Here is a 23,087-nt window from a genome sequence, read left to right on the forward strand (position 1 = left end):
AATATACACAATCACACCTACACACAAACTCACTCCACCTCACTACTCATTTTAACCTAAGCATAGCGAAATTCCTGGCACTTGTATCCGTGTAATCCATTCTCCACTCCCTAACCTTGTAGAAACCCTCTCTCCTCATAGATAAACCTATTCCGGTGTCTCATTCACAGGAAACAATGCTGAAACTACATTTTCTCTGAGAAGAACGAACCATAATCAGAATTCTCAGCACAGCGGCACAGAGCCATTTCTGTGAGAGTAAACTGCAAGACAAATCAATCTGTTAGATGCACTCAATCTTTTTTAAGATGCCTCAACTAAATGCACTTCAGTAAAACTCATAAATCAATTGCAGGCATAGAGCCATGAGTGGGCAATTCAATGTCTGCTGGGTGACGGCGTAATCAGGGTCCCAGAAAAAACATTCTGCCGTGCGCACGAGTGTATCTGTGAATCATAAAGCATCGTCATGTCGCACCAGCATGCATGTTACGTCAAATGTTGATGTGGCAATTCACAACATCGCATGTTTGGACGTCTTTTCGCGTTCATGCGCCACTGTTTTGGGATATATGTATAATAGTGACAGTGTACAACTGTGTACAAGCCAGGCTGCAGGCTATCTAATGAGCTGCGGCAGCCGGCATCCTGATTAGGCGGTACAGATCTGTCTGCCAAGCCAGCAGGATTTCCCTTGCAAAGCAGCTCTCGACAGGCCAGATGAAAGAACCAAGAATGACAAGAAACACATTCGACATTTTTCCGCTTTCAGGCTCCGGCTTTGGTAGGTTTGACATTCCCAATGTCAACTTTTAAAATGCACAAGCGCTTGAAAACAGCGTCGCATACTTGAAAGACTGCAGATTGAAGCGCGCGCTACTAAATGCGCAAGCTAAGCACTAAACAGGCTTTTTTTTAAATCCATTTGCATAAAATAGCTTTTAAAAAGCAGCTGTAAGTATTGTAAATAATTACAAATCCAAACAGTAAGTGATCTATGAAATGCTCAGTTTATAAGACATGATTTTACGAGAACTTTGATACAAGCTAGGGCTGCTCAATTATGACAAAAATAATAATCGCGATTATTTTGGCCAATACTGAGATCATAATTTCTCGCTGACTTTTGGAACAACATAAAAAGAAACAAATGTTTTTTTCAACTTTTAAAACAAATAAAATAAATGTAAAAACGCTGCACAGTACAGTAGATTCTTCGCAATATGAAATGCCACTCTCGGAATGAATGCGTGTACTGTATCATCAAAACTGTCACTTTACTTGAAATGAAAAACACTGTATTTTTTCAATAATTAAACACTCTGTTGTCTAAATTGATAAGCTCTTTTCGATTCGTATTACTGGTTAAATATTTGCATTAAATGAATCCAAAAATAATTCATTATGAAAAAATAAGGTAACACTTTACATTAGGGTCCAATTCTCACTGTCAACTAGTTGCTTATCAGCGAACGTCGTAGTTAAGATTGAGAACTGGACCATAATCTAAAGTGGGACCCAAAATTTAAATCAAGAAAACATTTTGAAAACAAGGAAACGTTTCTTTCAATAACAAAGGCAACATTTAAGATACCATTAATGTCTCTAATATAGTGCACTGTCCCTTTACTGACCGATGCAAATTAATGTGTGAAATGATCATTTCTGACTCTGTGCTGGCATGTTATTTCTTCTTGCGTGAATCTAGCTTCTAGCATCTGATGTTTTTTCGTTTTGTTCCATTTCGCAGTCAAATATCTGCACATCCACACACATCCGTTTACATTAAATTAACTTAATCTTCCAACTATCCGACGGTAACTATTTCCCTATTGCATTAGTGTTTGTGTGGATGTTGTTAATTAGCCGTAATGAATGATACAGAGACAGAAGCATGAGATGATGTCACAGGCGGCATCTCCAGTGTGGCTCAGTGCAAAAACACAACTTTATTACAACTTAATAAAGGGCTTTATTGCCAGCCTGTCCCCAAACTACACCCACAAACACGTGCTGGATTATTTGACACAACCAGAAGTTGACAAGCAGAGACTAAAAAAGGAAAACATTTATAAGCATATGGGCAGTTGACATAACCTGGTGCTGCTGCAATACACAATATTTAGAACACAGCATTTGCTAACTGTTACATAACTAATATAAATAAAACATTTATTACTTCATGTAAATCAGGGGAAAATATGAAAAAGTGTCAACTTGCTGGACTATTTAAGTTAACTGCACTAACATTACCGCAATTCAAATGGAGAACTAGACAGATTGATAGATTGATACACAAAATACACTCAGCGTAAAAGGGATTAACGTGTTTTGGAATATAAACATTTTTCATCTACGAAGATCGGATACAGAAAAAGCATTGTTACTGTGATATTTTATTTTGTAAACCCTTCTGAAACAGGTCGGATAACACTGGTTTTAAGAGTCTTCTCTGTGCACTAAATGCTGGCTGTACAGTGACATAAGCCATATCCCTGCTGAACCCCCTAAACATTCTCAATAAATGTACCTTTAATACTGGAATTAAACTCTTTTTTATTATAAAACTGAACTCAGGGATTACCCTGAGGTTTAGGTTAAAATGAATGCTGCGTTTTTTTGATCACGCCACCCATGATTCCAAAAAGCGTCTCCTCAGCCAACAGGCCGTGGAGAACATCTCCGATGCTAAATGCTTCATCAAGTAGGATTTAGAAAAACACGCTGCTTTGTATTCTCCCATCGTGTCATCTCTCCCTAATTCAGTCCTTCAGAAATAATCTACGCGAATTAATAACAAAAATATGAAACCTGCTAGGCATAAAATTTAATTTCCTGCCCCATCTGAAACCTAAAAAGAAGCAAAACGTTCACCTTTTATCCTTCTGAAACAATGCATCAAAGTCACGTCGAATCCTTCCCTGGGTTCCCCGCTTTCACTGAGGTTAAAATTACACCTGGAAATGGAGATGTTCAATTATTCAACGGTGGCAGGGACAGCTTTCAGCTTTCTAATCACATCTGGGCTTGAACCGGCAAAGCAGCCTTATCCAGCACAGAAAGGCTGTCATTTCCTCTCCACCTTCTTCTCCTCATCCGCAGCTCACGTTCAGAAGAGAGGCATTAAAAGAGAGAGGTAATATTATGCATTGCTCCGTGCGGGCTGATGCAATCAATGTTCTATTTCATATCGGTCCCCACGGGTGCGATACGACAGAGAGAGAGAGAGACGGTAAGAAACACAGAGACACTGAGAAGCTACATTCACAAAAAGAGAATACGGTTGTCAGTTCCGTTTAAGACTTTCAAATACGCTTTACACGCGTTTACAAAAAGCTCTGTTCAATAAACCTGTGCAGTGTGAACGGAAACCCACTAGACTACTTGTTTATAACGTCTTAGCCACTGCGCGTGGTCAAACATATCTTGAACAAAACAAATCTGCAGTCACACCGGTTAGGAAACACATTGATCAGCCGCAAACATTGACCGATTGAATGTAGCCAGAAAATCAGAGCACAGCAGATGCATCTCAGCCAGCAGTTTCCCACAGCATGTGTGCGTTTGTGAGAGAATCTCCATGTTGTGGTCCGGGGCCCTTGGGAGCAGAGGGATGCAGGCTTGCAGCCGATAGGCTGTTGACAGGAAGGCATTTTCTCCACTCTGTTAACACCAGCTGCCAAATCACTGCTGTAGAAAACCACACTGTGCAGTGTGCACTCCAGTGAGAAGCTGTTCACTGATCTTGGAACATTCTTAATACTGATCTTTTAATTATATTGCACTTTACAGACAAAATGAAAATCAGGACGGTGTGGTAGGAAATGCCTTACAACATTACACCGTACACAATATGTTCATTGTGTATTTTTATACATTACACATGTATTTTCTGACAATTTTTTTTAAGTTCAATCCCAGATGAGATCTCAGACATTTCCCAAAAAACTCACAAATTTCTCCATTAAAGTTTCAGAAGAGATCCACACTTTTAATGTATTTTAACATGCGTCTCATTTGTTTCCATTATTATTTCCAATTCCATTTTAGTTAGGGCAGTCACGATTTCAGATTTTTCACTGCACGGTTACCGTGGCCGAAGGAATTCACGATAACAATGTTATTTTAAAGAAAGAAATGATGCGCGAATCGCACTCGAAACACAAGTGAATGGAGTCTTTTTGTAACCACTGTTACTAGGGATGCACCGATCCTGTATGCTACCTTCAGATTTGATCATTTAGCTTCGAATAGGACTAACTATATTCAAATATGACAAATATGACATATTCACCGCATATGCGGGTGACACTACTCTTTCCAAGATGTTCCAATGTTTTCATTATTCTTCATAATTTGTGACTCTTAAAGGGATAGTTTATCCCAAAATTCTGTCATCATTTAGTCATCATCTTACATCTCTACATAAAACCTTAAATCACCTTTGACTGAAGGAAATCTGATTCCTAAACAGCATTTCCTCTCTGTGACAGGAAGACTCATTAACACAGGTGCAAATGAGCAATTAAGTCGGGTGCGATTATAAGAGCACAGAGACGTGCATTGAATTTCACCAACAAGTCGAATAAAGCGTTCATACAACAGCATGACAAAGACGAAAAAAGAGAACAAACTGTCTTATCATATTACATGCCCCAAGAGACATCAGCATTAGGAGCCGCCCTGCAAACCGCAGTGCCACTCTCATTTACTGCAGACCAGCATGATGAGCGCCGCTATTCCCAGAACACACATGCCAGAGGCTGAACAGTCTTACTAGCGCAGGCCGCGCCAGACGTGTTCCTGTTTCTGGGACTCAACGCTTCAACTGCTTCACATTTATAACAGTGTTTCATTGCGAAGGTCCCTGGAATTAAAGACACAATTTCTATTAGCACGTGTCACGGGATAGACGTCAGATTGATCACAATTGTTGCTTCGACAGAGAGAGAGAGGGAAAGAGAGAGATGATGTGTTGACGCCCTAGACACAAACCATTGTAGTAGAAATGCAAACTTCACACTCACATACGTAGTCCTTCAACACTCTAGTAAAAAAACAGTGTGGGTGTTTAGATTGGCTCTGAGCAATGTCTTCAAGCCAAAGAAGGCTTTAAATGTAAATCAAGTCAGCGCTTTATTGTTATTTGGCTTGTCACACATTGCAAGTGTTTTCCAAACGACAACATTTTTTGTGTTAAAGCATTGTTCCCCTGGCTAAAATAGAGATGGCTATGAACACAAATTGTCTTGTGGTGTGGAATTATGGGTACGAATCGGTCAGAATAAGCTGCTACTGCATGTGCAGTGGCCCCAAAAGTATTTGAACCATTAAACCACACAATAACAACAAATCTAAAGCCAAGATCCGCACACAGAAACAAAAGATGCTAGATGTTTTTTTCACAACCATCTTGAGATATTTTCTTAGCAATTACTTTAAGCCAAATCACCTTCAAGTCAAGTGTTTTGTTATTGGTATATTGTCATTTTAAAAGTGTTCATTCTGTTTTTCTTAAGACAAAGAATTTTTCGGTTACCGAACCACGGCGTTACCCTCAATGTGGAAGAAATTGCTTAGATTTTTGTGTCCATACAATAGAAGTGAATGGGCATTGTTCGGTTGCCAACATTCTTCAAAATATCTCCTTTTGTGTTCTGCAGAAGAAAGTGAATCATACAGGTTTTAAAGGACAAGCAGGTGAGTAAATGATGACAGAATTGTGGGGGGTTGCCTTTAATACCATAGGAAGGTGGAGAGCAGACAGGAAAGCGTTGGATATAGAGACAGGGGAGAGGGACCGGCAAATGACGCTCGCGACAGGAGTCAAACTCAGGTCGGGCCCCAAGTGCACTGGCACTTTATCTCGGCGCACTAACCGCAGGGCTATCAGCGCAGACAAGACATACAGTTTTTGAGTGTCCGAAGAAATAGGATCACATGGGATATTGTGATACAAATCTGTAAGATGATCTTAAAAGGGTGTACCAATATTTTCTCTTAAATAATTGAAGACATATTTTGAACTTCTACCTGATCTCTATTGGGTTTGGTTCCAGCAGTCAACTGATGTTTTTACAACAGTTCATTTTTAATGAATAGCAGAGACGAATCTGACGCTCTAAATCCGCAAAACTTCTTTTTTGAATCCTGTCATGACAGAGTGGATTTTTGGTGTTGGTTAATGCGGTTTGTGTATATGTGTGTGTGCGTGAGAGAGACTCTGTGGCGCTCCTGAACACGTTTGTCAGCCACTGCTGATCCTCTTCTGCGACGGTAAAGACTTTTATTCCCGATACTTAATAACAGCTTGTGCTGTCATCTGTACGGTTAGCATCTGATCTCAGCACAGCTGCAGGCTCTCTCTCTCGCCCGCTGACACCTCACGCTCTCCCGGCCCCGTTTTCATGTCACGCCTCGCAGGAAGCACGATGTTGTGACATAGTGTACACTGAACACATCTCGGTAGTGTTTAACTACACGAATAAGCCAAGAGAGCTCAAGCTGTACGTGGTAGTGAGTAGGAAAGCCCCTCGTAAAGTACCCCAACAGTGTACCCCAAAAAAGTCTGTCAGAATTGTATTCACCCTCATGTCATTATAAACGTGGATATGACTTTCTTAAGTAGAACACAAAAGAAGATATTTTGAGAAATGTCTTTGTGGTATTGTGTCCATACAATGGAAGTAAATGGGGGACAGTATTGCTTGGTTACCAATGTTCTCCAACATATCTTGTTTTGTGTGTTCTTTCCACAAAGATGATATTTAAAAGGTCCGGTCAGTAATATCTGGCGGCAAGGTTGCGAATTGCAACCAACCGCATACTTCACCCCTCCTCCTCCCTTTCGAAACACCACGACGGCTGACAGAACATGCCGAATTACATGCAAGGGGACCCGCGGTGTATGTAGATAGAAATAGCTCATTCGTATGTAATAAAAACGTAACGCTTTATTGTGTAAGCTCTTTAAACACCTCTGAAGACATAGCTATGTGTATTATACTGCATTTCTATCGATAGATAGCTCAAATTTATTCTGTAATAATACACATTTAGAGGAAAATGGTTGTAAAACATATTTACAGTAGAGAAAATAACATGACATATAAAAATCGCATTTAACACAATAAAGTATGTAAAAAAACACACAGGGCCTAAAAACCCTCACAATCTCTATACATTTCAGGATGATACTTTCACAAGCTTTCATCATAATGGCAGCGTAACCTAGAGACTGAAATCTATATTATGAATCTAACCAGGCTGAACTAACATTCAGTAATCGTCATGACCATCAACACATTAACTATACGACTATGACAAATGCTTCCACACAATAACAGAGCTCTTATATAGCCTACTTATCAAGAGTCTTTCTATTGGTTTGCAAATAGAGTTGACGGCAGTCTGCAATTACAGATGTACGTTCATATCAGTTCATTTATATCATATAAAGGTGAATTGATTAAATGATACAAAAACAATACAATGATCTGGGAAATGTCCGCAGGTGTTAACTCAGATGCGGCTGATTCATACACATTATCATGAATCATTTGCTGAATCCTACACGACTAGATAAATCAAAACGGGGAGGGTGTGAGAGACGGATGGACGTTTATGAACTAAACATTAAAGGATTGTATATATTGTATTCAGCCTTGAGCGCAGAGCATTCAGATGTGAAAATCTGTTTACACATGACGGAAGTAAATACTGAGAGTTGGATTAAACGTTGATAATTCGTTCAATTTAAACTTTACAAACATAGAACAGAGCGATTTATGTGACACAGATCTTATCGCAACATTTAACCGAGGGTTTTACCCGACGGTCTCAGGGGATGACAACAAATCACAGACCTATGTTATGAAAACATTTAAGGAATTTGCCTAGGCTCCTAACAGCTCTTCAGTGTGTCTTTCTACGTTAATTCTGACCCAGTTTACATCTCCCAGTAAATCCATCACTATCAAACGGGAGTGTGCGTTTCACATTGCGTGTTAACTTCACTGCGGCCTTGTGTAAAAAAGTTGCGCGAATGCTTCCAGGTCACACTTGGTAGTTAGAAAAACACTCATTTGATGTGAGGGTGTCGATCACACGGTGTTTGGTTGTCAATGAGAATACTCACAGAAACTACAGTGTATGTGACACAGGCCCCCATTTATTGATTTTTTTCGGAGGTCTACCAGAAGGTAAGTTTGTGCAACATGACGTTCGTTTTTGTTGTTGCCGCTGAAACTTCTATAGGAACAGATGCTACAGAAAGACTGGTATCGTTCCTTGTTTTTTGTTACTGAAGTATAAGAACTCATGACACTCTGTAATCTGTCTGAAGAGGTTCGGTGTAAAAGCAATGCCTGTATGTTATCTAGCCACACAAAGCACATAATAGCTTGTGAAACCAGTGTAAATTGCTGTTACAGAGACAGCTGAAAATAACTCCTTATGATCAGACCAAGCCTTAACCCCAGCTAGATACATTTGACCCCACGCTGCAACCTTCGCTTCCTACAGCAAGCTGAACTCGAGCCGGAGAGGAAAAAAACAGATCTTCTGGAACAAATAAGGCTGTCTGCAGGGAGCCATCCAGCTGAGACAGAGAGAGAGAGAGTTTGTGTGTCTCTGAATGACAGTAGATTTCATCTCTTGAGCTCTCGGAGTGAAGTGCTTTCAAATGCCCCCATGAAGAAAAAGAAAAAAAACAACACCGCCACCGAAATGACTTGCACGCACCGTCTAAAAGCACAAACTCTTCATTCCATACAGACTGTATTCTTCGTCTAGAAAGGCATACACAAAAAGATTTTTCCTGCTTGCTCAATTTACTTAAATAAAATCAGCTAATGCAAGACAAATTCTTCAACGTGTTCCATCGCAATTTCATTTTACTGAGTGCAATCCATTTAAATTCACAAAATAGAAGTTTACTTAATCCATTTGCGCCAGGACTGCATGAATAATTCTCGGAGCTGAATGAGGAGGTTAAATGTTGAAATTAAGTGTTATTTTATGTGTTCTGGAGCGAGTTTAATGTTTGTTATGTTGAGATTTAGAAAAATGGAGCTTGCGCTTTGTGCCTGAAGAAGTTTGGGACACACTTATCCAAAGAGACTGTTTACCTTAAAATAAAATAAAAATATTTCATAATTTGTTCACCCTCATTTCATTTTTCTTCTGTAGAACACAAAAGATGATATTTTGAAGAACGCTGGTACCCAAACAACACTGGACCCTATTAACTTTCACTGTATGGACAAGAACAAAAACAGATATTTCTCAAAATATCTTCTTTTGTGTTTCACAGGTTTAAACGATGATGGTTAATAAATAATGACAGGTTTTTAGTTCCACACTGTCCACAACTAAATAAAGTAGATTCAGCTCATCGCAGTGCAGGACCCTCCGTACCTACAGTCAATCCAACATATACCATCTGATATCTAGACTGGACATTGACAAACAGTGACATATTTCAATTCCAACTCACTTTGAATCTCCAAACTCTGTGTACACATTTCAGCCTCCAAAGTGGTGCTTCACAGATTTCTCCAGCACATGTACACACACACCCTCATATTTGTAGTCACATCACTACATGACTTCTGTCCACTCCAATGACTCCAAAACGTTCCTCAGCTCTGCAATTCAATTAGCACATAAAACATCTTGCCAAGGCAAATCCTGCCATTAGAAACAAGGCTTGCTCATTACTCTCCCACCATGCACAAACTCACTAGGCCTCTAAACTGCTCCTCATGCATTATTCAGCAGCCAGAAATATGGCATTTAAGGAGGATGGCTGTTAAGCATTGAAATAAACAGCAAGGGTCGGTACAAACAAGAAGCTAAATACTAAAAAGCTAATCCAAAACGAGATCCAAGAAAACAGAAACAACGGATGGCTTCAGAGCAGCGGTTTTGGTGAAAGTAGATTCATGCACTGTTGAAGAGTCAAATCTGAATTTAGATTCTAAAGAAAACATTAAGAAGAGCGTTCACACTGAGAGTCACCCTACAGTGTTGATGAGAGTTTTCACTAGAGCTAAAGATGTTCGGAGAGATGCGACAACGGCTGTTGCCGATGCAATGTGGGTGCTTCCAGACACGGTTTAAAAGAGAACGGTTTGGTTATTTCTTCTAAATGTCTTTCTCTGTGTTCATCAGAACAAAGACATTTATCCAGATTTGAGGATGAGTAAATATACTTTTAATTTTGAGTAAACTGTCCCTTTAACTGTTGTCCCACATGCTTGTAACATACTTGTATTTTTATTTCATGTGTACAAACATAAAGATGCATCTGTCAGAGCCATCACTAAAAAGGCAGAAAAAGACAGTCTATTTAAAGCCAGCCTTTGAGTTTCCATGTTTTCATGCACACATACACTGGAATGAAATCTATGGTGTGACGCTACTTTAAAATGTTAAATGTCTGTAGTTTCAAATACTGTAAGATCTTAATCGCTACAAGATATAAAATCAAGCCAAACAGAGTCGCTTCATATGGTGTGTGGGGGGAAAACAGCTCGGTTTCCAGCCAACAACAACACACAATTCAACAGCCGGAAATTACAGTTTGGGACATTACTAGAAGGACATTTAATCTCTGAGGAGGAAAAGAGCTGCGGAAGGAGAGAAAAGGACAAGGGGAGAGAAAGTGAGAAAGCAGAGAATGAGAGATAAAGCGGAGGGGAGACCACCCTTAACCTCCTCTGGTCGTCTCTGGTCTCATGTACCCCGACAACGGCAGATTTAACATCAGAAAACTAGAAAATGTATTGAAATATGCATCGGAGTCCGGCTTAACCGTTGCTTTCAACTTTGTTTCTAATATCAAGTGAAGCAGAGGAAGACCAGAAGAAAGTTAAGAGGAAGAAACCAAGGTTCTGATATGGTCTCCAGGAGTATGAAGCTGTTTGTAAAATCTGCTGACATGCTTAGTTAGATGAAGAGCCGTCTGATACCACATACAAGAATGCATGGAGGGTCTCAGTGATTCCATTTTCAATTCATCTTCGGCAAACATTTGTCTTCGCTTCCTCCATACGCGAGAACAGAGATAATGAAAAATGAGTGATGGCCCACTGGATAGCAACTCACAGACATGGCAGATGTATTATTATAAACCTAGTCAGGCAAGCCAATTATATCTGAATAAAAATGTAATTTGCCCAAGCATTAACGCTGCGAGTTGGGGCAGCGTATCTTTTCCCTGCAGACTTGATTTTTTCCAGCTACACCTCGAGGCATTTAGGATAGACAGTAGGCTTTTATTATGCTGGTGTTTGATACATTGTTTACATTTACTGTCAAAGAAAGAGCTTAAAAATTTGAATTGCTATTTAGCTTTTTATTCATTATTAATCCTTTACTTTTTTACTCTTCATCCATCGCTTGTGCTATGGACATAAATGACGCTTCAAATTCAGCAGACTGCACTTTAAAGTCACCATGAAATCAAAATTGACTATTAATTTTTATGGAATATTACAGTGTTTTTATAAGTGATTTATCTGTGCAATTCATATTTTTTTTATTTATGCAGCCTCATAATCTTTAATCATACAACGTAAACATTTTCTCTTCCTGTCAGGAGTTAAGGGGGGGCTATTGGGGTCTCCTTTTTGCCCCTCCACTCCAGCAACATGTCGCTGAAAACATTAAAATCTGCCTACATTTGGTCATGTTAGTGAAAAAAAAAAATCGCTTACTTTTGTTTTATGCTGATTTTACATGTTAAGTGCACTTACCAAACACACCAAAGATACAGTACATTTCTTTCAAAGCATTTTCTTGGTTCCTAAAAAAACATCAGAACAAACTGTCCGCCGTTGACCAACAGCATAAGCTATTCTCGAATAGGTTATGCTGTTCAATTCGCCTAACATATCACGGCAAGTCCGGGTGGGTTTGCATGCGCTTTAACGTTTTTAAAACCGTTAACATTTTTAACCATTTTTTGTCGCATTTAATTAACGGCTACAAAGGCATCAGTGCGTATCAGTGAGCAGATGTTAAGAGAGTTCAGAGGGAGCGCTGACTCACACACTTGCACACAGCGCACTATCCCCTCCGCACACCCTCGTTGGGTCATTGATGGGATTCTTGCCACACCATTTAAACACCAGAGCAAACATTTACTGTGGTTAACAGCCCTCCTGCACACTCTGACTATTACTCCAGCTGCTGCCTGTGTGCCGTTACGGCACCTGGATATGACCATAATATTAACATTAACATATGTTTGTCTGTGTCATTTAGGCAACATGTGTCCAGGCACTCCCATGCCGGTGTGTCAGCTGTCCCACCTGGATACATGATGGGGTGATAACACGTACAGCTGTCATACTGACACTGCCAATAGCGGATCAAAGCCTTAAAAATGATTAACCCTCATTGAACTTGTGGACCTTTTAATTCAATTACCTTTCAGAGTCGAATGCACCTTTACTTTGTCATCCTTGATTAAATAAGTGTTATTTAGTTTAAAAATGCCTCTCAAGATGCCTCATGTCTGATATCTTTAATAATTGCATAATTGTTTTTAATAGAGCAGAAATGAGAGTAAACATTGAAAATTAATGAGACATTTTGAACTATTTGAATGGTTTACAAAGCAGATCGGGCCCCTGGGCACAAACACATTATAGAGTATTGATTTCTGCTTGATATTTGCTTTAATAATAGACACCTGTGCACCCGACCGTGGCTAGAATTCCCCGTATTAAAACTATAAAACTATAAACTTAAGTACCTGAAAATATAATACTACAGATTTAAGGGATAGTTCATCCAAAAATGGAAATTCTGAAATTCTCACCCAGAAGTTATATAAATTGTCTTATTGTGCTGAACACAAAAAAGAAATTTGGCAGAATTCTCGGGCACTATTGACTTCCATAGGGAAAAAACTACTATGACAGTCAATGGTGCCCCAGAACTGTTTAGTTCCTAAAGTATCTTTCTTTGTGTTCAACAAAGAATTATATACAGTTTTGATGGCAAAAAATTATTAAAACATTTACATTTTTGGGTGAACTACCCTTTAAGGGGCATTCAACAAAACCGTGACATAGTAATGTATAAACCGTTGCTAGAGCATGATCCATTGGCATCATTTGGCATGCCTTGGAGTGACAGCACGTTATATTTGATGTGTCACTCATGGTTCTTCCTGCAGTATATTAATGCACGTCACACATCATATTTTGACAGATTCAAATGAGGTCTAAATGAATGCCTGTCACTGCCATGAGTGGATATCAGCATTGTAATTGATGAAATTAACTGAATCCTTTAAAAAGCGACATGGAAATATTCAGAGATGCTACCAAGAAGAAGTGTACCAGTCATGAATAAAATTACTATTTAAGATGAAAAAGCAGTGTTTCTGCATTCTCCCTGGCCAACCTTATATCATTTTTATGACATTATTGTTTGTATGTGTGATTTTAACTAGACAGACACGTAATGACAACACACTCAGTGCAACACTATTCTATTCAATGAGGAGTGTAATCAATTCTTCACATCTCTCTCTCTCTCTCTCAAACACCATGCAGACAATCACAGCTCAGAAAATCTATACCCTCTCTCTTAGTTCTGCCAAGAAGGCAGTTCTGTCATAGCGCATTTGACACCATCACAATACACAAAGAAAAATGCACTTCTTGCCTTGCTTCATGAAAACTCAACAATTTTCATCTACAAACTCAGAAATAACTGCTTAAAATGTGTATGAAGATAAAACTTTAACAAGTGAACTGTACCGTTGTTGTTTTTAGAGGTTAAATTATTCTCTTTAATACGGTATAGAGTGATTTCAACAAACCCTGTAACCGTTGTAAAGCTACATGGATATATATTATACAGTAGCGCCTTGGGGCGACCCGAGTCCTGACTCAGTGTGTGCTCTTCCTGACATCTGTCGATCACCTATAAAAGCAAAGAATTACTTTAAAACATTATCGTATTTGTTTTCCAAATCCAACTAGCGAACCATAGAGAAAATTGGCGAAATTTGGGGCGGTGTAACAGTATGGACACTTTATTGGTTCTGTTCGCCCGGTCTCGTTTGACCTCGCTTCTGTTCTGTTAATAAGTTCATCCAGTTTTGACTTATGATGCATTTGTGTTTACTCCTGTTTTTTGTGTAGAATCATTAAACTCCATTGGATTATACTTCTTCGTCATGCGGTTGTTTATATACTCACATCCTGCAACAGGCGGGACTTTCTGTTCGTCAAACCTATGGGAGATGGTGTCCAAGAAGTCTTTATTTCACACACTTAACATTTAAAGATGTCATCCAACAAAACCTACAATTAAACTCACTGTGCCTCATGAAATACTACAGGGAGACGATTCATATCGGATGCAATGAATAACATGCTTTACTGAAATCCTAACAAATACCATTTTCCGAATTGATGCTTCATCCACGTACCAAAGGAATAACAACCTGTCAGAATGCTTTTTGTCTTGTTGCGGCGTTAGGCGAAAACAGACGAAAGATGTGCCCCTCTGGGCCCCATGCCAACCCCTCCTCCGGCCATGACCTAATTTCCTCTTTCAACCATCTACAGCTTGGCATGGCGGGCTCTCACTCTGGATCGTTCATCTTTTTTCTGTCTCTTTCTGAAATCTGTAAACTGATGTCTAAACTGAAAAGTATTTTTGAGCATCTGAGTTACTGCAGGCAGCGTAAATATTTGTGCGAGATAAAAGCCAAGTCTGAAATCATTAACTCGGTACTTAACACCGTCAATTCGGCTAAAGCGGAGAACACAACTCTGTTGAAGGCAGAAAAACGAGACGTTCGATTTTTTCCGTATTATGATCAGAAAATGCATTTTGATTGCAACAAAAGCCTTGTTTGTGACAGGCGCGGGCTAGGACATTAGTATTATTTACATTGACTTAACTGTTTTCTTACGAGTGGATCAATGCACCGGGGAAAAGCGGGCAGGACGACTGCTGTTCTCAATCAAATGAGCTCAGAGCTTTACAACACAATGATCACATAAAGTGGTTTTAGGGCACCAGTGGCGCAGGCATTAAGTATTATTGAATTGGCGATGCGGGGGCATATGAGGGAGGGGGTGTTTGAAATGATTACGTTGCAACTATTTTGTTCTCGGCGATCGAGTGGGGGTGGAAGGCCAGGCCTGATGATTTAGTAATTTCTCAAAGTGGTGTAACACACGCTCTCTTATGCCAATCGCTTCTGCGTGAAGCAGCATTAATAAATACCCAGCGCTGAAGGCTCACTTCCATACGAGCGAGACTGATCACGGGAGCAAAACGAGTTTGTTTATAATGTGTCAGGCTGGGATACAAATTCTTAAAGCACTTCTAGCCTAACTAAGGACAAATTCTATCTGAAATGTAGAAAGAGACTGCTTAAACATAATGGGGTTTCCCAGACAGGCTTCGGTTATTCTGAAAGGCTTTTGATAAATGAGGACTTTTTATAAACGTGCCCTAGAAAAATAAAACATTAATGGTGTGCATTTTGAGACATAACAATCACACTGATGTATTTTAAGATATGTCAGTGTAATCTGTTTTCATTCACTCACTCCTATGTAATTTCTTTCTTTCTCCTGCAGAACACAAATTATATTTTGAGTAATGTTGGTAACGGAAAACTCTTGGTCCTTGGTCTTGGTTTTGTGTCCATGCAATAGAAGTGAATGGGGAATGGTTGTTGTTTACCAACATTCTTCAAAATTTCATCTTTTGTGTTTTGCAGAAGCACAAGTCACACAGGTTTAAAATGACAAGAGAGTGAGTAAATTTTGACAAAATTACGAACTATCCCTTTAACCCCTGTCTGGGAAACAAACTCAATATGATAAAGGTGTATGAGATAGAGCTATAAAAAGTACGGCTGGCTGTGACAAACAAATATACAAATGTGATTACCTAACACTTGTCTAGATAAATAATCGCTCATTTGCCCTATATAACCACATATGTGCATTCAATTCATATGTAAAAAATAATACAATTGGAGGTCATCGAAAAGCCAAATATATTTGCAAAATAACAGATATTAGACATTAATTAAAAAGATATAAACAAACTTAACATGCACTCCAACAAAATCTGTAGTAAATTAATAAAACCTGCAAATACTCACTAATTCGCACAATGGATGAATGAGAATGAAGCTTATCGCTGACACTTCTGCCAGATCTACCTAGTCTTTATGCTACTGCTCTGTGAGGTTCTAAATGGAGCAAGACGAGAGAGCACAGGGGGCGGTTGTGAGTCACAGATCTCAGAACAGTGAAGAGCGGTGAATGGGATGTCACCCCCGGAGAACCGCGCCGGCGGTTCGTGGCACTGGCGTGACAGCATAAGCTGCAGACGGGCTCCTTTCACAGATTACTTTAGCGAACATATAACACAATGCAAAAGCATCTGTAGGGGGTGTGTGGGTAAAGCGTGCAGGGCTTTGTCGTACAACACTGTCAGGCTAAGAGTCAGGATGACTCCACAGATGTACCGTCAAGACCAAAAAAAGCAGTAGTCATAACTTTACAGTTATACATTTATTGTCATGTATAATGCAAGGGCGGGGATTTGGATGTATTCCATCAAATATCATGTACTTTGGATAATACTATTGAGATGTGCGAGTGGAAATGAAAGCCAATCATTGTTTAATTGTCTCTACACTGTACACAAAATTGCTGGATAATTTTCGACCCAAGTGTTGGCTCAAAATGGGACGAACGAACCCAAGGGTAAGGTTGTTATTAATTAACCTATACAGAGTTATTTTAACCCAAAAAGTTCACAGCAATTCATAACTATTTTACAAGGTGACTAATTCGTATGAAATTGTACAATCTTATTCACACGCTTAAGTACAATCTGCTTTCAGATTTAGGGGGGCTTAGGGAAGAGCCTCAAGAATAGCTTTTTCTAATAATCGTACGCTTTGGTACAATTCACATTGTACGAATCCCAATGTACGGTTTATATTGTGCGAATGTACCTCATAAAATAGTTACGAGTTTCCATGAGATCAGGTTGTTTTAACCCATTGCTGGGTCAAATCTTTCTGTGAATATTAACCCAACGTCTGGGTTTGTTCCTTTTTTACCTAATGCAGGGTTGAAAATAACCCAGCGTTTTTTATTCATACTATACCCACACACCTGTCCGTTGTACACATAATAAAGATTAACGTTTTTAATACAATAATGTTAAAAGTAAATTGTGAAAGATTTAACTCCATTATAAATTCAAAAATGTTATTTATATAGCACTTTTTACAATGGTGCATTGTTTCAAAGCAGCTTTACAGGAAGATGTAAAAATACAGTATTCTGACCATTTATTAAAGAATGAGAAGATATGAGAAGATATCATTATGCACAATGTTTCTAATTCAAAAGCTGAGACCTTTCTATAAATAGAACTGAAACTAAAGTAAAATCTACTTCTTCAAGCATCATACTACAAAAACCAGCCTTTCCAAAATATGAGCAATCCATCCAAAACTACATCTTTGGCAGAAATTAAGCCATGTCTGCTTGAATCACAACCACGCCACAGAAAAACAAAAGCAAATCCAATGTTGTGCAAACAGACCCAAGTCCATAAAGAAGCAGCCTCTCGACAACGATAAACCTCTCATTACAGCAAGCGATTCACAGCCAAACTAAACAGCAGTCGAAAAAACTATTTCAGCCTCTTACCTCAAGCGCTTCCAACGTTATAAATCCTGATATAGAGAATCCATCAATGATGTCTTCCTCTGCTGAGGTAGACTCCTTCCTCTTCCTCCTCGGTGGCCTTGGTCGTGAGGAAGAGGTGGGATTGGTGCCGTCATCCCTCTCGGAATCCGAGGAGAATCGACGCACGGAGCCCCGGACATGGTTTTTCCGGATCCCGTTAGACATTCGCTTGTGGTCTCGCACGGACCGAGACTTCCGCTTTTTCCGGATCACGCTGCACCGTGGCGGGCCATCCATTTCACCAGATGACACACTCACAGCTGAACACTTTCTGCCTGGAGGCTCTCAGCCGTTGCTGGTACTGGCTGCAGATCTGAAAGCCTTTCAGTGAAAACTCCCAATTCCCAAGAAACACCTGTATGTGAACGCTCAACTATTGTACTCCAGGGAAAGAAGTGCAATTATCCAAATCCCAAGCTCAGGTGAGGTTTTGGTGCTTTGTTTGAATGTGCACATGAGATTCCCGATAGATAAATGCATACATCCACAAGCACAGACAGCCGAAACCTAATCCTGCTGATTGCCACCGAACTAAAAAGTAGCCCAACTTCCCTAGTTTAGGTGATACAAACTGGCAGATGACTTGAAGTGTCTTCCAACAGAGCTGTAACAGGTCTCCACATGGTTGTCTTCACTGAACTGACCTTCTGTTAAGTGCAGTCTGACACCTTCCCATCCTGCAAGGCAAAAAGATAAAGAGCAGACGTTTGAAACAATCTCAGTGTGAGCTTACTGCTGGAAAATACATTAACCCCCGGAATTCCCAGCCTTAACTATGTATAGGAAAACATCATGCAGAAATTGGCCCTAAGAATGAAACAATTTTCACAACCCATTTGTACTCTAACCTTGAGATCATTTCAGGATTCCTTCTTTTTGATCTAATTCCACAATGACTAAAGTCACTTTCATATTCCAGTCTGCCTAGATCGTGCAGTTTCATGACAGAAAGCCAAAGCTATTTAGTCAATTATAAAGAATGTCTTCATGGTGTATATAAAAAAAATGATACCACAAACCTGTGACATTTTCCTTAAGCCATTCAACTACTGTGCATCGAAATCAAAATGTCATCAGTCTGATTTTAGAAGCCCGCTGATGCCTTCACACCAACTGTAAACATCCACATTATCACATCATCCTCATGCTACCAACCTACCTCGACACCTATGGTAGCTATATTATTAAAACATGTTCAAAAGACTTCAACTTAATTCTAAGTTAGCGGACATGACATACTTTTGGGAGTTGCCCTGTGGTGTAAAATGCAACACTTGATCTAAAGTTATAATACATACATTTTCTTATCATGCTTTTATATTTTTTTACGCAGATTTTATGCACTTGTAGTTATTAAGAGACTGTAGAAATTGTGTACTTTATGAATTAATTGTTACACAATGGACCATTTCGAATGCACTAGCATCTAGCAGTGATAAAAAAATGATGCATTAATATGCATTAATAACCCACCAACAGTAGCTACATTATGACATCACAGCAACCAACTCAAACTTTAACAAATGACATAGACAGCAATGACTGTATATTATGACATCATAGATACCAGCTAAAGCTTCAATAAATGACAAAAGCATATGGCAACTACTGTATATTATGACATTACAGACCACCAATTCAAACTTCAGCAACTGTACATTATGACAAACATAAACAACCAACTTAGACCCACAGAACTATATAATGACATCCTATCAACTGAAAATTCAAAAAATTCCATACACACCCAAACACATAAATTATGACATCATAGATATTACATATTATAATGTATATTATATTACACATTATATGTATATTATAATGACATCATAGATAACCAACTCAAAATTAATCAAATGACAGACTCCAGTGTATATTATAATGACATCATACTAGATAACCAACTCAAACATCACCAACTGACATAAAGACCTACAGTACTGTACAATGACATCATAGACAATCAACCCACGATTCATAATATGACACAAACACCCACATCACATAACTAATGACATCGTTTAAAAACTTGATCAAATGCATACTGCAACTACACTACATTAAGACATAACAGACAACCACATGAAACTTAATTAAATGACACACAACCCTACATCGTGACATCACAGAGAACAATCAACTGACAATCCAGCAAATGACACAAACACCTACAGCGGCCACGTTATGACATCATAGGCAGCCATCAACTTAAACTTCACTGACACGCATCAACCTACATCCGCTTCCAAATCCCCAACCAAGTGCATAACACCGCACATCAGCTTTTCAATCCGAACTTGACTTTCTCCACACGCATCCCAGTAACATCTGTCCAACAGCCGGATCAATAGTCCAGGTGGGCTGTTATCACAAAGCCATTTCCAACCACATATTCCTTTAACCTGATGATACCCTGCGCTGGCACTCCATGCGCACACTCGCACCAAACACCTTAATGCTTTTTAATCTATTCAAGACTCCCACTGCTCTATTCGTGTTGGATATCACGCTCACTCGCTGAGCTTTTTGTCTCCCCCTCTCTCTCTTGGTCAGTAAATCTCACGCACCGTGTCCGGTCCAGCCCACAGCAGCAGCAGCAGCAGCAGCAGCGCCTGGCACTGCCTCCTTCTCCAGCTCTAGATCCTCCAAAACACAAAGCCTGCAGGACAAAACCAACGCACGCAACGGCTGGCGAGCGGAGAAAAGACGTGCGGACGAGCCGTCGTCATCCGGAAAGCGAGATTCTTTGGAAAAAAAGACAAAAGAGAAATTCTTTCAACAAACAAATAAATCCTGCGAGGAAGCGACGCTGCTCCTCTCCGCGAGTCCGTGCTTCAGGATCCCGGAGCGAGCGGGGACGGCGCATTGATACAGTGCTGCCGCAGTGCCGCTTTACAGGCGATCCGCTTCCTCGGCGCATATAGTGCACCGCTTTTAAACCCTAGTAGCCCTCTTGGTTAAAAGCGGTCTCTCTTTGAAAGGAAAATGTCATTCGTCATATCATCCATTCTTAGTAGGCTTGGTAAAAAATTAAAACCATTGCGCATGGTCTTGCATTGAATACATCGAAAATCAACCACTGTTTTATTCTAGAACAAAAGTGAAGCGTGGTTCTCGGCAGTTTGCTTACTATCTGTTTTCCCATATTTTGCTACAAATAGCCTACCGTGGCAAAACTATAGTTATGCGGTGAAACCGTGGTAAATTGGTGAAGACTGTGGTTTTATAACAAATAGCGTACCATTGCTAAACTGCGGTTACGCGGTGAAACCGTGGTCAACTTGTGAAGACTGTGGTTTTACTACAAATTTCCGTGGATGATTGATGCAGTTACAGTATATTTGTATTTGTTTTAACAAGCATCAGTGGGCCTTTGTATAACAGGACACTTGCTCCTAGTAGGCAATTCTCTCATAAAAGGTGCTACAAGAACACACAAGAGCCATTTTTACATATGGTTCCACATCACTAACATCCGAGGAACCTTAACGGTCCTTTAAGTGAAAAACATGTATTTCGTTTATAAAAAGGTATGAAAGAAATTGTTTTTAAGACCCTTTGACTGAACTGTTCTTTGAGGAACCAAAAATGCTTCTATGGCCTCATGGTGAAGAACCTTTTGTAGCACTAATTGTACTAATGTGACAATGAAATAATGAATGGATCAACGCAGCCAGCTCAACTCACTCACTAAAGTCTGAACAAGTGCATATTGTAAACAAAATAGGGTTTATGACTCAACTGGCTTTTAACTTCTCCCAAATCCAACTGAGTCACATCCGTTGAATCACACTGTTGATGAATCAGTGTAAAGCATGCATGTACTGCAACTAAAATCATTGCCTGGATTTTTGTATTCTTTTGAATGCTTTCTAAAACACGAATCAATGAACCTTCTGTGTACGGATACACTTTCTCCTAACAGACACTAATGTGACTGCAATATACTAATACGAAAAAATCAATAAACATTGCACATTAAATCAATGGAATTAGACTTAATTTTCAGGCATTTGGTATCGCAAAGAGTATTTTTTAACTAATTAAACCTTTGATTCATCTGAAATCTTTTGCAAATCCCCATGCATTATGCATTCAAAGGCTATGATATGCATATAAGCTATTGTCTAATCAAACACTTGTTCCCCTTTAACATTTAAATTTGGGTATATCTGCTACTGTACTTGCCCTCAGGTATTGTATGACTTTGTCGAACAGATCTACAGTAAATAGTAATTGCTAATAGGAGACACAATCAATAAGGCTTTTTTAAGCCTTATTGATTCTTGTTGTTGTTTCCCATTACTTTAATGACTGTTTTTATTAGTTATGTAACATGAATTGGTTTCCCTTTAGGCCAACGTAAGTGACCTAATGCACCCTTGTACCCCTGACACCACACTGAAACTAGAGCCTACTCAGTCAAGTGAACTTCTTCAAAATGTTTGTCCGGTCAAGGGAGGCACCGCAGAAGCTATTGTGTTTGATGGGTAAAAATAGCAGAGCCAAAGAACAGTAGACTTCAGGCAAAATACTTGCAAAACAGCATTTTGCTAAATCGTATCCATCACTAAAGAAACTTGTAGTCATTTAAAGAAACACATAAAATGAAATGTAATATAGCGAGTGTTCCGTTCACCTCAGGTGCTCATTGTAGGGCAAGATAAGTGATTTTATCACTGATATTATTCTCTTTCTTTCACACTCATTCATGCATCTTAACAAAAAACACATTTGTAATGCATTTATGCTTGATTAAAAAAGAAAAAAGACTCTGTGGAGCAGTTTGTTCATTTAGGGCTGTAGAAACTAAATAATAGAATAGAATAGAACTTTATTGTCAATGTTTAGGAACAATGATACAGTTTAGCAGCTCTTATGGATGACAGGTGAACAATTATAAAAACACAATTATAAAGAAAATAAGCAATAAAATATATACAGTTAAATGTAAGAGCAGCCAAAGTCCTATACATAGACAAAGGCATAACTACAGAAAATCTAGAAATCTTTTGAGGTAGTGCAGTGACGCTTAAACATGGCGAATTTCAAATTTAGGAGGACTTAACATGTATGTAGATAGAAATAGCTCATTCCAAGGTAAAAAAAACAATGCTTCATTATGTAAGGTCTTTATACACCTCCGAAGAACTAGTTATGTAGAATATATGGTATTTCAGTCCATAGATCCTCCGAAAAATTACACATTGGAGCTTTAAAGGAAGTATGACTCTCCAACAGTTCATTTACCCACATAACCTCTCAAGCACTGAGGTCCTGCAGTCAAGGGATTTTTATTCATCTAGTGAGTCCTGAAGAGCG

The 23,087-nt window shown here is 39.2% G+C and overlaps 1 protein-coding gene across 1 annotated transcript in view; it reads right to left on the minus strand.

Moving 5' to 3' along the window:
* The window catches only part of auts2a (activator of transcription and developmental regulator AUTS2 a), a 263,341-nt gene extending 242,709 nt beyond the window's left edge, over positions 1–20,632 (minus strand). Inside the window, exons 1-2 of the mRNA XM_079448862.1 lie at positions 20,333–20,632; positions 17,724–18,439 (exon numbers count right to left, since the gene is read on the minus strand). Of these exons, the coding sequence (XP_079304988.1) occupies positions 17,724–17,999 (276 nt within the window). The 5' untranslated portion in view covers positions 18,000–18,439; positions 20,333–20,632. The remainder of the gene's footprint in view (positions 1–17,723; positions 18,440–20,332) is intronic.
* Between the last annotated feature and the right edge of the window lie 2,455 nt (positions 20,633–23,087).

The sequence above is a fragment of the Barbatula barbatula genome (assembly GCF_947034865.1).
Source record: "Barbatula barbatula genome assembly, chromosome: 24".
Taxonomy (NCBI): Eukaryota; Metazoa; Chordata; class Actinopteri; order Cypriniformes; family Nemacheilidae; genus Barbatula; species Barbatula barbatula.